The sequence below is a fragment of the Parus major genome, chromosome 19 (assembly GCF_001522545.3).
Source record: "Parus major isolate Abel chromosome 19, Parus_major1.1, whole genome shotgun sequence".
NCBI classification, from domain to species: Eukaryota; Metazoa; Chordata; class Aves; order Passeriformes; family Paridae; genus Parus; species Parus major.
In genome coordinates this window covers 905987-918237 of record NC_031787.1, presented here as the reverse complement: position 1 = coordinate 918237, position 12251 = coordinate 905987, and the positions used below count along the sequence as shown (strand labels likewise).

Genomic DNA, 12251 nt, shown 5'->3' with positions numbered 1-12251 from the left:
GCCTGGGGCCAGAGGAGACACCCCAGCACTCAGAGCTCCCCTCTGTTATGGCAACAACACAACAGAAGCAGGGGCTGATGCCCAAACACAAGGCCACCTCTTTCAGAAGGGATTTAGTGGCTGAAAGCACTTTTTCAGCCTGTGTTAAATAAAACCCTTCTGGACTGTCTCATCCTGGGGATGGTTTTGGAAAGGCACCGTGGCCCTGGATCAGTGAGCACCCCTTGACACTGGCTGTATTCACCACCAACGAGAACATTAACAGAGCACAAGCTGCTGGGAGTTATTTTTTGCTTTATCAGTCTTCATTTTAAGATTACTGGCAAGACCCTCTCATCTTCTCCACGTGATATTCTTAGCTGGAAGATTAACTGGTGTTCAGTTTGTAGAGTGATTTTAGTCTTATTAACGAGAACATTTGGCAGTGTGTACTTTGTTTTAATTTAGTTGGCTGTATTGGAATTTAAAGTCTAGAAGACAACGTGTTCTGCTGTTTTTTTAAAAAAGTGAAATCCATTTAGTAAGAGTAATTCTATTTTTTCAGTAGCAAAGAGGAGGCTGTACATGGTAACCCAGCCCAGCTCCCAGACTTAATGATGCCTGATGCAGACTGCTGTGGGAAAAGGCTGGCATCAAGAATCCCTTGAAAATTAAATTTCAAGAAAATAGCACAAGTGGAAAAGTATATTTTTCTTACTCTGATTTTTTTGCTGTGTGTCTTGTGTTATCAGATACTGCAACCAATAATCATTGCACTGATCTGAGTGAAATTCTCCTCCCTGAATAATTTTTACTTCAGTGAGCTGCTCTGGTGTCGTTCCTGATATCCAAAATTTGAGTTGTGGACTGGATACCCAGGACTATTTTGGGAATAGGAAGATAAAGAACTTCGTTCACACTTTCCCCCAAGCCCTTTGGCTGTGCCAGTGCTGGGATCTCACCCTTGTGTTGCTGCTGCAGACAGAGGAGCTTTTCCTTCCGAGTCACTATTCAATGCACACTCACTCACACGTGGTGTTGGGGATCCTTTGGAGCTGTACATTGGGTGGATAATTGTACATTTGGAATGATAAAGCATCAGGATGGGAAGTGGACCCTGTCCTCACACTGTGGTGTGAGAGGGGATGTTTTGAAAGTCATTTTTCAGTTTTTGATGGTTGGACTCAATGATTTAGAGTCCAGCCTTAGTTATTCCATGATTCTGTGGCTCAAAGGTGCTGTGCCAGGAGCTTGGATTAACATGGAGCTGAGTATTTATTATCCTTGGGTATTTACAGGTATTTTTTAAAGCTGATGTCTCCTAGCTGTAGCAGCTGGTTTAAATCCAGGTGTGGGTATGGTGCCTCTGCAGTTTCAAACAGGTGCTTGGAAAAACCCTGCAGGGATTCAGCCACTGAAGGTGGCACTGACACACATTTACACCATCTATTATTCACCATGGCACAGCTACTTCATTTCTTCCTTTCTTGAGCTGATGGTTGCTTAAGCAGCTTAAAGTTCGTTCACAATATTATTGCATATGGTTTTGAAGAGTGATTTTTTTACTGTGCAAACCTGTAAAATGCAGAGATAATGTTACCTTGCCAAGTGTGTGGCCCTGGAAGGAGCTGCTGCTTGGGTTCCTACATCATTAGCAGAACTCAACAACAGCTCTTGTCTGCTGTTAGAGAGGCCCTTACCACTACTAAGAGAAGCTGAATTACCATGGAGTGGTAATAAATGCAGCATTACTGCCTTTCATGATTTTATCAGAAGTCTCATCATCTCTTTTGTTGTTATCTTAGATGCTGAGGCAATACCATTATGGGAAAGGCATTCCTTTCATGCAGCTGAAAACTGCAATGCAAATAAAGCAAGCCCTGAATGTACATCCTCTGGTTTTTAAAGCAGGTTCCTAAGAGGGGGCACTGACTTGTGGTGGGTTTTATACTTGAGACTGAAAACACCACCAAGTTTTGTCAAGCTGTAAGAGCAGTGAAGGCTCTCCTGACTGTGACCTTCTGTGCCTGAAGGGAGCCTAAAAAAAGATGGAGTTTATTTCCAAGGGCCTGGAGTGACAGGAGAAAGGGACATTGCTTCAAATGGACAGAGAATGGGTTTAGGTTTGACAGAGGGACAAATTCTTCCCTGTGAGGATGGTGGTACCCAGAGCAGCTGGGGCTGTCCCTGGATCCCTGGCAGTGCCCAGGGCCAGGCTGGACACTGGGACAGTGAAAGGTGTCCCTGCCATGGCAGGGGTGGCACTGGGTGGGCTTTAATGTCCCTTCCAAGCCAGCCCATCCTGGGATTTTGTGATCTCCCCACCCATAGCTCTGTGGCCCAGTCTTGATTCTGCTGTGCTCTGTCTCTGGAGCACTGTAATAACCCTATTTCCAAGCACTTTATTTTTTTCCTGAGGGGTTGTTGTTTTTTTGTTTTTTTTTGTGCAACAAAGATAGGCTTTTGGTCTGTGCTTTGCAGAACCATTTAATGTTGTTTGTTTTTAATCTGTTGTGTGATTAAAATAGATTAATGTTGTAGTAACATAAAAACCCTCAGGGGGTTTTGTTCTCTTTGTAAATATTCTCTAGGATCTCTTCTGTCTTCTAAACTGTGCGTAGGGAGAGTGTTTAATGGGACCTGGGGAGAAAAGAGACGCATCTTAAACTTAATATAAGAATTTAATTTTTAATAAGTTTCATTTGGGGTTAGAGTATTCATATTGGAGTGGAAATTAAAGTGTCTAAATGCTTTGTGTGTAAGCTGTTGGAAATTCTTTAAAGAGACATTCAGGGGAAAATCTCCCTTTCCTTTTTTATCTGATCATAACAATAGAAAATGAGAGAAGGCAGTGTTTGATGTCACTCCCTGGTATTTGAGCTGGTTTTGCAAGCATTGTGTGAGGTGTCTTTAGTGATGCAGAGGGTTTGTGTGCAGGGAGTGCTGTGATCCAGCAGATCCTGTGGTCCATGGCTGGATGGATCTGTGCAGGGCCATGGGGATCAGGGCAGGATGGAGTTCCTGGCCGTGTTTTTGGCTGTGTGGAGCAGAGTTGGGGTGAACCAAGCCGGGTGTGCTGCCCTGGCTTTCAGCAGGCTCCAGCAAAGTGCCCGTGCTCTCCCTCCAGGCTTGTGGGTGAAATGAAGATCGCTGGCTTCATAAACAAAGTGCTCTGCTCTTTGGCTGGGAGCGAGGGCTTTGCTGTTTTAATCAAGCTGAGGGGGATTTTCACTTTCAGTTGAGTGAGAGCAGCTTTAACCCTGGCAGGAGCCGTGCTGCAGGCAGCCCCCGCTGTGCCTCGGGCTCTGCCAGGCCACAGCCACATCCCAGGGGGAACCATCACCTCCAGGAGCCCTCTGGGGACCACCTGCACCTCTGGCTGCCTCCTCAGCCGTGGGAGAGCTCGTGCTTTGGGTTTGGGATGTTCCATCTCTGTCCTGCAGCCTCCCCTGTGTCCCCAGGGCCTGTCCCCAAGGGCCCCAGCACGGCCTGCTGCATCCATTACCTCCGGCTCCCCGGGATAAATCACCAGTGGAGTTGATTCCTTTGCTGTTGATAACTTGCACAAGTGTGTCACGAGTCCTGGAAGGGGGATGAAGCTCACCAAATTGCAGCTGCAGCCAAAGGCCCTGCTGCAGGCACATCCCCAGCTCTGGGATTAGTTTAATAGCTCGGCTTTATCTTGGCACTGTGGGCTGCTTTCTGCCTTCACAGGGAGGCATCACTATGTCCTCAGGCTCTTTTGTAAGATTAAGAGCTTCCCATGGCATCGTGACAAGGAGGAAATTTAGGGAACAAGAGTGTTTAACTTGGAGCTAATCTGGTTTTTGTGAAGGAGGGAGGATTAGGGCAGTGAATTCTCCTGCCGGGCGGGTTTGTGCCACGATGGCACCAAGGAGGAAACTCTGTGGAGAAGAAGCTCCATCCTGCTGGATCCCTGGCAGTGCCCAAAGCCAGGCTGGATGGGGTTTGGAGCAGCCTGGGACAGGGGGAGGTGTCCCTGCCATGGCAGGGGTGGAAATGGATGAGCTTCAATGTCCCTTCCAGCCCTGGGATTCTGTCATCTCCTCCTTTACTTATTTCCTGGGCCACAGAGTTTTGTGTCTCCCAAACCCTTGTGTTTATCTCTGAACTCACTTTGTACCTAGAGTTCATTTTTCAGCCTTGCTCGAAGCAGAGTGACTTAGAGAAAACACTTCATGTATTCATGGTGGCACCACCTCAGCCCTCCCCAGGATGAGCTGTAAAACATTTTCAGCAGTTTCCAGTAAAACTGCTGGTAGCTGGTAAATGTTAATTAAACAGGACTTTTTTTTTCCCCTTCTAGTCAGAAACAAACTTTAGGAAGCTTGAAGTGAGTGCTGGAGAGCTTCCAACACAAATGTCAGGCTTGGCATCTCCCGGGAGCAGGAGGGGTTGGATCCCTGCAGAGGTGGAGGGTGAGGAGCAAATGTGGGTCCCGACCTTCAGCCAGAACCATTTCCTTGTGCTGCCCTCCCTCCTTCCCCCACAATCAATTTGACAGCCTTGCCTTGATGATAATTTAAAAAAATCCTCCCCACAGTGGCCACAGCTGTGTGTGTGTGTACCTGTGCACAGGTGTGCAGGTATGTGCCAATGTGTGGGATAAAAGTGTCTCACACTGGGTAGATCTGCTGGATGGAGCTCATAATAGTTTCTTTCTAAGTGTTAATGGCCCCACGTGATTTTCTTTGTATTTTCTGTGTATTTTCTGTGTATTTATGTTGATTTTCTGTGTAGTTATACTGATTTTCTGTGTATTTATATTGATTTTCTGTGTATTTATATTGATTTTCTGTGTATTTGCTTTGTTGCACTGGAGATCAGTATGGTTTCAGCCTTCTGCATGTTATGTAAGGATTATATATGATTTTATGTATCAGTGGTTGTCAGGGTCCCATGGAAAACCAGGTACATGAGCTCAGGACATGATTATTAAATGCTCATGGCTGTCAGCTTCACAGGAAAGGGAAAAAACCCAGTGAGGAACTTCTCAAACATCTCAAACACAAAAGGGAGCAGTGCAAGGAAATAAATTATTATATCTTACATTTACTTACTCAAATGCTTTTTTGAACCACAGTGAGGAGTTCTGGCATTCTGCCAAGCTTGAATTTGACCTTTTTTTAAGTCCTTATTATTATTCTCATGAAACGAATACAGAGAGGCCTTAAGCAAGAGCTGATTCTTGTTTTACATGAGCCCCTGCCCTGAAAAGCTCATCATCTAAATCCTGGAAAGGGAAACAGGGCCAAGCACTGACCTAACTGCATCTTGAGGGAGCTGGAGCAGAACTTTAATCTTCTAGTCTAGTGCACTGTCCCTGAATCACGGTGATTTTCCATAGTTCACATCATTTTTTCTGTGTATCTGAAGATGTTGCAAGATGAGTTTGCCCAATACATCCTCAAGGGTTATTGCTAAAAGCTCCTTGTAGCCTTGCAAGAAGGATGTGCTTGGGCATATCTATTACCTATTAAACCTGGTGAAATAATGGAGCTTTCCCATGTCATAACAAATCACACCCGTGCCAAAACAGCTGCAAACATTCTCTAAGACTTAATGAGCTCTTGCTGGTTCACAGTGGTCCAAACAAGTTGTTATTGTGGCTGTTAGAGAGTGCAGAATTATATTATCGGAACAGTCTCATAAAAAGACAAGATGGGATGTCAGGGAAGCCAATCCCACACTGCAGGGAGGGCTGTGGGGCACACAAAGGCACTGTTTTTCCATGGTAATGCAGTTTATAGATGTGTAATCTTCTGTAATTCTGCTATGATTAAACAGGTGTTTTTCTTCCTGAAGTTCTTTCAAGCTGTAAGAGAGGACAAAACAGAGAGAGGGAAATATTTTATATTTCCATTATGCATAAAGCAGCCCTGGATCCCAAAATGAAGCAGAAGAGGGAATTTGGGGAGCTAAACTCCACTCGGACTTTCAAGAGCTTCTCTCAAAGAAGCTTCCACACACCATCATAAAAATGTCAGTGTGAAATATCCGAGCAGGAGCAAATTGAACAATCTGGTGATTCTAGTGCCTTCATCTGCAGTCTCATGCCTGCAAGGGTGTGCAAAAGTCAATAACTGGAATTGGAGGTTATTGATTATTTCACTGGGCTGCTGTTGAAACATCGTATGTGCTTGATTTGGTCTTCAAGCACCCAGTAAACGCTTGGGCTTAGTTCTACCTCCCTTTGTGAAAACAATTGAAAATACTATAAAACTGAAAGTGTCTGAAGTTTGTTTTTTTTTCTCAATTTTAAAGTATTTTTCTTAAACTTAAATAAATGTTATTTGTCAAGGTTCCCCTCACTCCAAGATGGATATTTCATGCCACAGGTGGGGGCTATTCATAATTTATAAGGAATTGAACTTTCTGTTGGACACTGCCACCTGCAGCCCCATGGATTTTAGGATGATTGGATTAGATCTGTCTCCTCCTGCTTCTTGGAAATGAAAACAGTTATGCAAATGGACTTTTCTCTTTTATTTTGAAGCTGAAAGAGAGCAGGTTTAGGTGGGATATTGGGCAGGCCAAGGGCTGGGGCCTCAAGCACGGGTACACAACTCCACAGGTTTGTAAATTTTTGATGGAAAAGAAATTTTATGAAGTTAACTTGAAATATTCTGGCAAATTTGTAGCGTGGGAATAAGGAGATGGGTTCCCATCTCCCTGCCTCACACATTCCAAGGAAGGTTCAGGTTGGATATTAGGAAGAAATTCTTCACTGGAAGAGTGGTTTAACACAGGCTGCCCAGGGTGGAGTCCCCATGCCTGGAAGGGTTCAGAAAACAAGAGGATTCAGCACTTTGTGTATGGCAGTCAAAGGTTGGATGTGATGATCTCCAGAGGCCTTTTCCAACTTTAAGGGTTCAGTAATTCTACAGAAGGAAGAAAAGAAGATTGTAAGTTGAGTTGTAGAGCTCCCTGGTGGAAGGTAATGTTAAGGTAAAGAGCTTAGGAGGGTTCAGAGGATTATTAGATGTTTACAGAAATAATAAAAAAGTTATCACAGTTCTGCCAGGTGGGATATCAGTTTGCCAGAGGAAGAAGCCCTCAAGGTTCCTTTTATGAAGCAGCCCCGTGCTGGGAGGGCCTGGAGAGGTTTCCCTGTGTGTGGGTTGTGGCTGGGTGAGAGGATCCTGCTGTCCCTCTGCATCTGCAGCTGGTGTGAGTGAGCACCACATCCCAGATGGAATGGACCACTGCTGTTCTGCACCAGTTTCTGCTAAAATGAGGTGGGTTTTGCTGTGGTGACACTCAGGTGGCTCCTGCAGAGAGAGCCTGAAGCGCTGGTGGTGAATGATACAAACTGATTTTATATAAAGAGCCTTTTCCCTCAGTGCTGGGAACAGCTGCTGCCAGCACCCCAATTCCTTGGGGCTGGCCAGGGATGAACCCCACACCCCAAATATCCCAACCTACAGCTGAGCAAACCTCGGAGCTCGCAGCTCAGGGTGATGATGTTGGCTGTGAGGATTAGCACAGCAGGTAGCTGTGCTGGCACAGGGCAGGGCTTGGGCTGAGGGATAAGTACACATTCTTTTATTATTGCAGCTAATGGGAATCTGCCAGGCTTTGAGGCACAGAAAGGCTCACTGGCCACCTGTGAGCTAATCACAAAGATTTGCCTCATTCTGTATTTCAGCTCACTTGGAGCCGGTAATCTAATTTCCAAACAGAGATGAGAAGAGTGAACAATTCATTTTCTGCTTTACATGGCTGTGCTGCTAAACTTTTAATCCTTTTAGAATTACAGTTCCCTGTCACATGGAGGCAACACCACACAGTCCTGTGCGTGAGGCTGGAGGCTTTGAATGCACCATTGCTGGATAATAATTAGCCTCAGCAGCAAGGCACAACATGAATCAAAATTAAACTGAGGAGCACAGGACATTTTTCAAATGCTGTTATGAATCATACTCAGGCTAATGATTGCAGTTTGGGTAGAAAATCCCCGTGTTTGGGGTCATCCTCAGCCTCAGCCGTCGTGCCCCAACGTTGGTGTCCTCTCTGCGTGTGGGACACTGCTGTGCCAGTCCTGTGTCCTGCCAGCTCATTAACCACATCCCAGGAACAGTGTGGGGCACTTCTGGCTTTAATCTTCTCTGCTTGCCATTTCTTGTGGCTATTCAGGTGATGAGTGAGGCTCTGGGCTGAGCTGAGCTGTGTGGGCTGTGAGCCCAGTGTTGGTTCCTGCCGTGTTCAGGATGTGCTCGGCTTCTCCTCCGTGCCAAAATCCCCCTGGGCTGCTGCTCTGCTGCTTTCCCTGTGGCCAGGTCAGCTGCTGTGTCCTGAGGGTGAGCACAGCCATGTGCAAAGCAATTCCACAGGGTGTTCTCACTGCTCTGTGTGGGCAGGTGATCCCCAGCTCTGCAGTGAAACTCCTCAGCTGGAGCTTCCCTCGAGACAACATCTGCCTCAGGACTAACAAGTGGCTCACAAGGGCGGTCATGCTCACTTTCTTTGCTTCAAAAGGTACCAAGAAATTCAGACAATTTGCAAAGAGCTGGGTGTTATTGGACATTTATAATTAACACATTTGATGTGACGCTTCATTGAGCACAAACAATGAAGTCTCATTTCTGCACTGGTACAGCCCAGACAGAAGAATCCTTCCTGGGCAGTTGGATGAGCCCTGGCACAGCTGCCCAGGGCAGGGATGGAGTCACCAGCCCTGGAGGGAGTTAAAAGATGTGCAGGTCTGGCATGTGAGGATGTGGGTCAGTGGTGGCCTCAGCAGTGTTGGACTCAGTGATCTTAGGGAGCTTTTCCAGCCCTCCTGACTGTGAATTCTCTAATTCCTATCTTTTTCTCTGCAGCATTAGGAACACAAGGAAAACAGTGCTGAGCATGAGAACAGTGTGAAGTGACCCTGATGGGGGAGCTGGGATGTGGAACCTCAGCAAAGTTTCCTTGTAGACACCAGTGAGCTGGAATAGTTGTAATTAAAAATGGGAATTTTCATGGTCATGCTGAGCTCCATCTTAGTGTTAGCAAGTGTTTTTAAGCTCTCTGCTTTTACTGGCATCATGCTTTTAAAATCAGAATATCTTTGGCTGTAAAGAACAAATCACAAAGGAGCCAGGGCTGTGTGGCTGGTGAGCTGGGGGTGTGACACCTCTCAGGGGGAATGGAGGTGATATTTTGCTGTATAAACATATCACACACATCTTTGTGGTCCTCAGTGTATTAAACTAAACTGTCAGGTTACATTTGATCACTGTTCATAGGGTTATACCTTTCAAGCTGCTTTTGAAAGCTGGTTTTGTTCAAGCTCATTCAAGTAATCCTGTCACACACAAGTGGGATGAGCAGATGTCATGGGCATTTGGGGGAATATTGTGGATCTGTAGCCAAGGCAAATCAATAGTAAGGAAAGGGGGGTGATGGATAAACTCAAGATATTTTCCTCTCCTTGTCCTCTGATGGAGTTAACCCTGTGCTGAGGTGATGGGTTAGGAAGTCAAGAGATTTCATTGGAAATAAACCTTTGGCTGTGTGTGTTAAAGCAGGATTGAGTTCTTGCACCTGTCTGCAGCTCCTTTCTACTTACAAAATGCCAGGGTTCCTGACAGACAGGGGTGTTTGGATATTCCCTTCTTCGCTTCCCTCTAGAAAGCTTTACCCCATTCCTTTGTACTAAATCAAGAGGTGCTTTTTAAAAATAAACAAGTGCTCTCAGAAGCTCCCAGTGTACAGCTATAGGAGTTACATTGATGGACTGTGTTCTGTTTAACAGCTGGATGCAGTAAATGGTTTCATGTGCAGTACTGGAGGACTCTGCACTCTCAAATCAAGGCCAGAAGCAGCTCAGTGACTGAAGAATTGTCAGCATCTTGTACAATCCCACTAAGTGCTTCTTTTCATTGATCTGCAACTTCATTGTTGACAATTAAATCCTTTTCAGTGCAGAGGATAAACATTTTTAACAGGAGGTAGCAAAATCTTTTGTCCTGAATGATTTTCTTCTCTGTTTTATAATTAAGTACAAAGTGTGTCACCAGCCTTGCTGTTCACTTGTGCTAAATACCTGCTCACTGTGGAGTAATTGCTATCAGCAGATGACAGAGCTGCAAGGAGCTGTGCTTTCGAAGGCATGTTCTTCATTTGCATAATCAAATGCTTTGTTAGTGTCCTTGGAAATTAGGATGAAAGACGACTGTGTGCTAAAAATGAGAAATTGTTTTTAGCAAATTCTGTGTATGCAGTAGAAGAGCTGAGCTGCTCTGGGGCCTGTTTGATGTGTGCTGGCTGCTGCACCCACAGCCTGCTCCCTGCTGCTGGTAACAGCTCCTGGCACCTGCCTCTCCCTGTGCACACATCGCCCTGACCGACGTCTAATCAATATGAAATGGACAATCAGGGCTGCAATCTCATTCATTACTTCAGGCCTGGTAAAGCACTTGGAGAGAGCTGGTGGTCTGTGGGTTGGATCTGTCCTGCATTCCTGACTCCAGAGATATCCTGGGGGTTTGTACTGGTTGTGACACTTTGTACCAGCTCCCCTCTTACCCACGATAAAGCTGGAGAAAATAGGTTTGAAAGATCTGGGGTTTTATCTTGCATTAAGAAGTTTGGAGAAAATTCGAGATAGGCAGATACAGTGTTAGCAAGAGTTCAGCTTACCAAAGCAGTGAAAGAAAATTAATACCGTTTTTAAATTAAATGATGCTTAAATTAAATGATAAAAATATTTCTTTGGTGGACTGAATGCTCAGTCCCAAAGATAATGCTGCAGAACACTGAAAACTCCTGTAATTTTCCCACTTGTGAAGTGAGGACTTGGAACTCAATCCAAAACTTTCAGGAAAGTGGAATATTCAGTGCTGGCTCTGAGCTGATCCCTGAAGTTGCCTGAGGCCAGGCATGGAGAAGCTGAACCCAAATGCAGGCAGGAGGAGTGAGAGGATGTGGTACAGCCTCATTTCTGGGTGACACTCCAAACCCAGCTGTCTCACACCTGGACATGGAAAAGTTGGATGATTTCATGTTTAGAAGAAAGGTTTTCCACTGTGAGTTTGACCTGGTCCTGCAGGGGTGTCCCTCAGGGGATTTCATTCCCCAGGGTCAGGGATGCTCAGGACACTCAGGACTGGTGGGCTGGTGGCCAGGGCACAGCCTGTGCTGGCTCTTGGCACCTCCTGTGCTCTTTGCTGCTCCCAGACATGCTGAACCCATCTGCAAACATGGCACAGTGAGAGGGTTCTGCATTGATCAATCTCCAGGAATGTCACATCTGGCAAATTCCAACAGGGCCCTTTTGTCAGTGGAGAACAGCTGGGCTGTTCCTGTGGCTCTGATGTTCCCAATTGGCCACCTCTGGCCAACCTTTAACTCTTTAGGAACACCCAGATGGGACAAAGGAGCCAGAATGCAGAGTTCAGGTCAAATTTTAGTGGTTTGCACGTTAGGAAGAGAAACAGTGATGGAAAGCTGCATATTGCCTGTATTTATTACACAAATCCATGTCTCCAGAGGGAAGTGTTTGCTGGTTCTCCCATCTACAGAGTCTCTCCGGGTCACCTGAATCACCTGGGTCACCTACAGGTGTCCCCAGAGCAGCCCTGGCTGCTCCCTGGTGTGATGGAGCCAAGCCAGTGATAGTCACAGACACAGCAGGGTGACGGGGATTGAACATGATCTAGTGGTGAACATGGCAAAAGATCTTTTCCAAACTTAAACATTCTGTGAGAAGCACAGAGCTGCCGTGGTGCTGGCTCCCTCAGCGGGTCAGTTCCCTCAGTTTGCTCTCAGGGAGGGAGTGATGATGAGTAACAAGGATGGAGAACAGGAGCACTGAGCAGGTCTGTCTCCTCTGCCACGTGTTTTGTTTTGAGGAGTTACTGGGCCAGATGGATTTGATTCAGTTTCACATTCGCCTGGATGGTTCTTGATGGTAGCAAGATGGAAGTGCCCGGGGTGTGAGTGACCCAGCAGTGCCTTTGGGCTGGTCTGGCTCACGTTTAACCATTTTCTCTCTGTGTTGTTGCTGTTGCAGATAAAGAGTTGGGAGTTGGCGCGCTTGCTGACAATGCCGACCCTGGTGCTAGGGGCCCAGCTGTCCCCAAAATATCAGGACTAGAAAGGAGCCAAGAGAAGAGCCAGGACAGCAGCAAAGACCCAATACTTGAGCCTGTGGTGCCTAAAGACCCCCATCCTCAGGTGACCCCGCCGCCGCTGGAGCCGCCGTCCCAGGGCCTCTGCCCCAGCCCCGCGCTCGCCCCGCGCCCGGAGGCCCCAGCCCCGCC

The 12251-nt window shown here is 46.3% G+C and overlaps 1 protein-coding gene and 1 long non-coding RNA gene across 2 annotated transcripts in view; both read left to right on the top strand.

Moving 5' to 3' along the window:
• The window catches only part of LOC117245299, a 20267-nt gene extending 14039 nt beyond the window's left edge, over positions 1 to 6228 (top strand). Inside the window, exon 2 of the long non-coding RNA XR_004499876.1 lies at positions 545 to 6228. This is a non-coding gene — a long non-coding RNA (uncharacterized LOC117245299). The remainder of the gene's footprint in view (positions 1 to 544) is intronic.
• The window catches only part of AUTS2 (activator of transcription and developmental regulator AUTS2), a 668592-nt gene that overhangs the window by 630383 nt on the left and 25958 nt on the right, over positions 1 to 12251 (top strand). Inside the window, exon 7 of the mRNA XM_033519007.1 lies at positions 12002 to 12251. Within this exon, the coding sequence (XP_033374898.1) occupies positions 12002 to 12251 (250 nt within the window). The remainder of the gene's footprint in view (positions 1 to 12001) is intronic.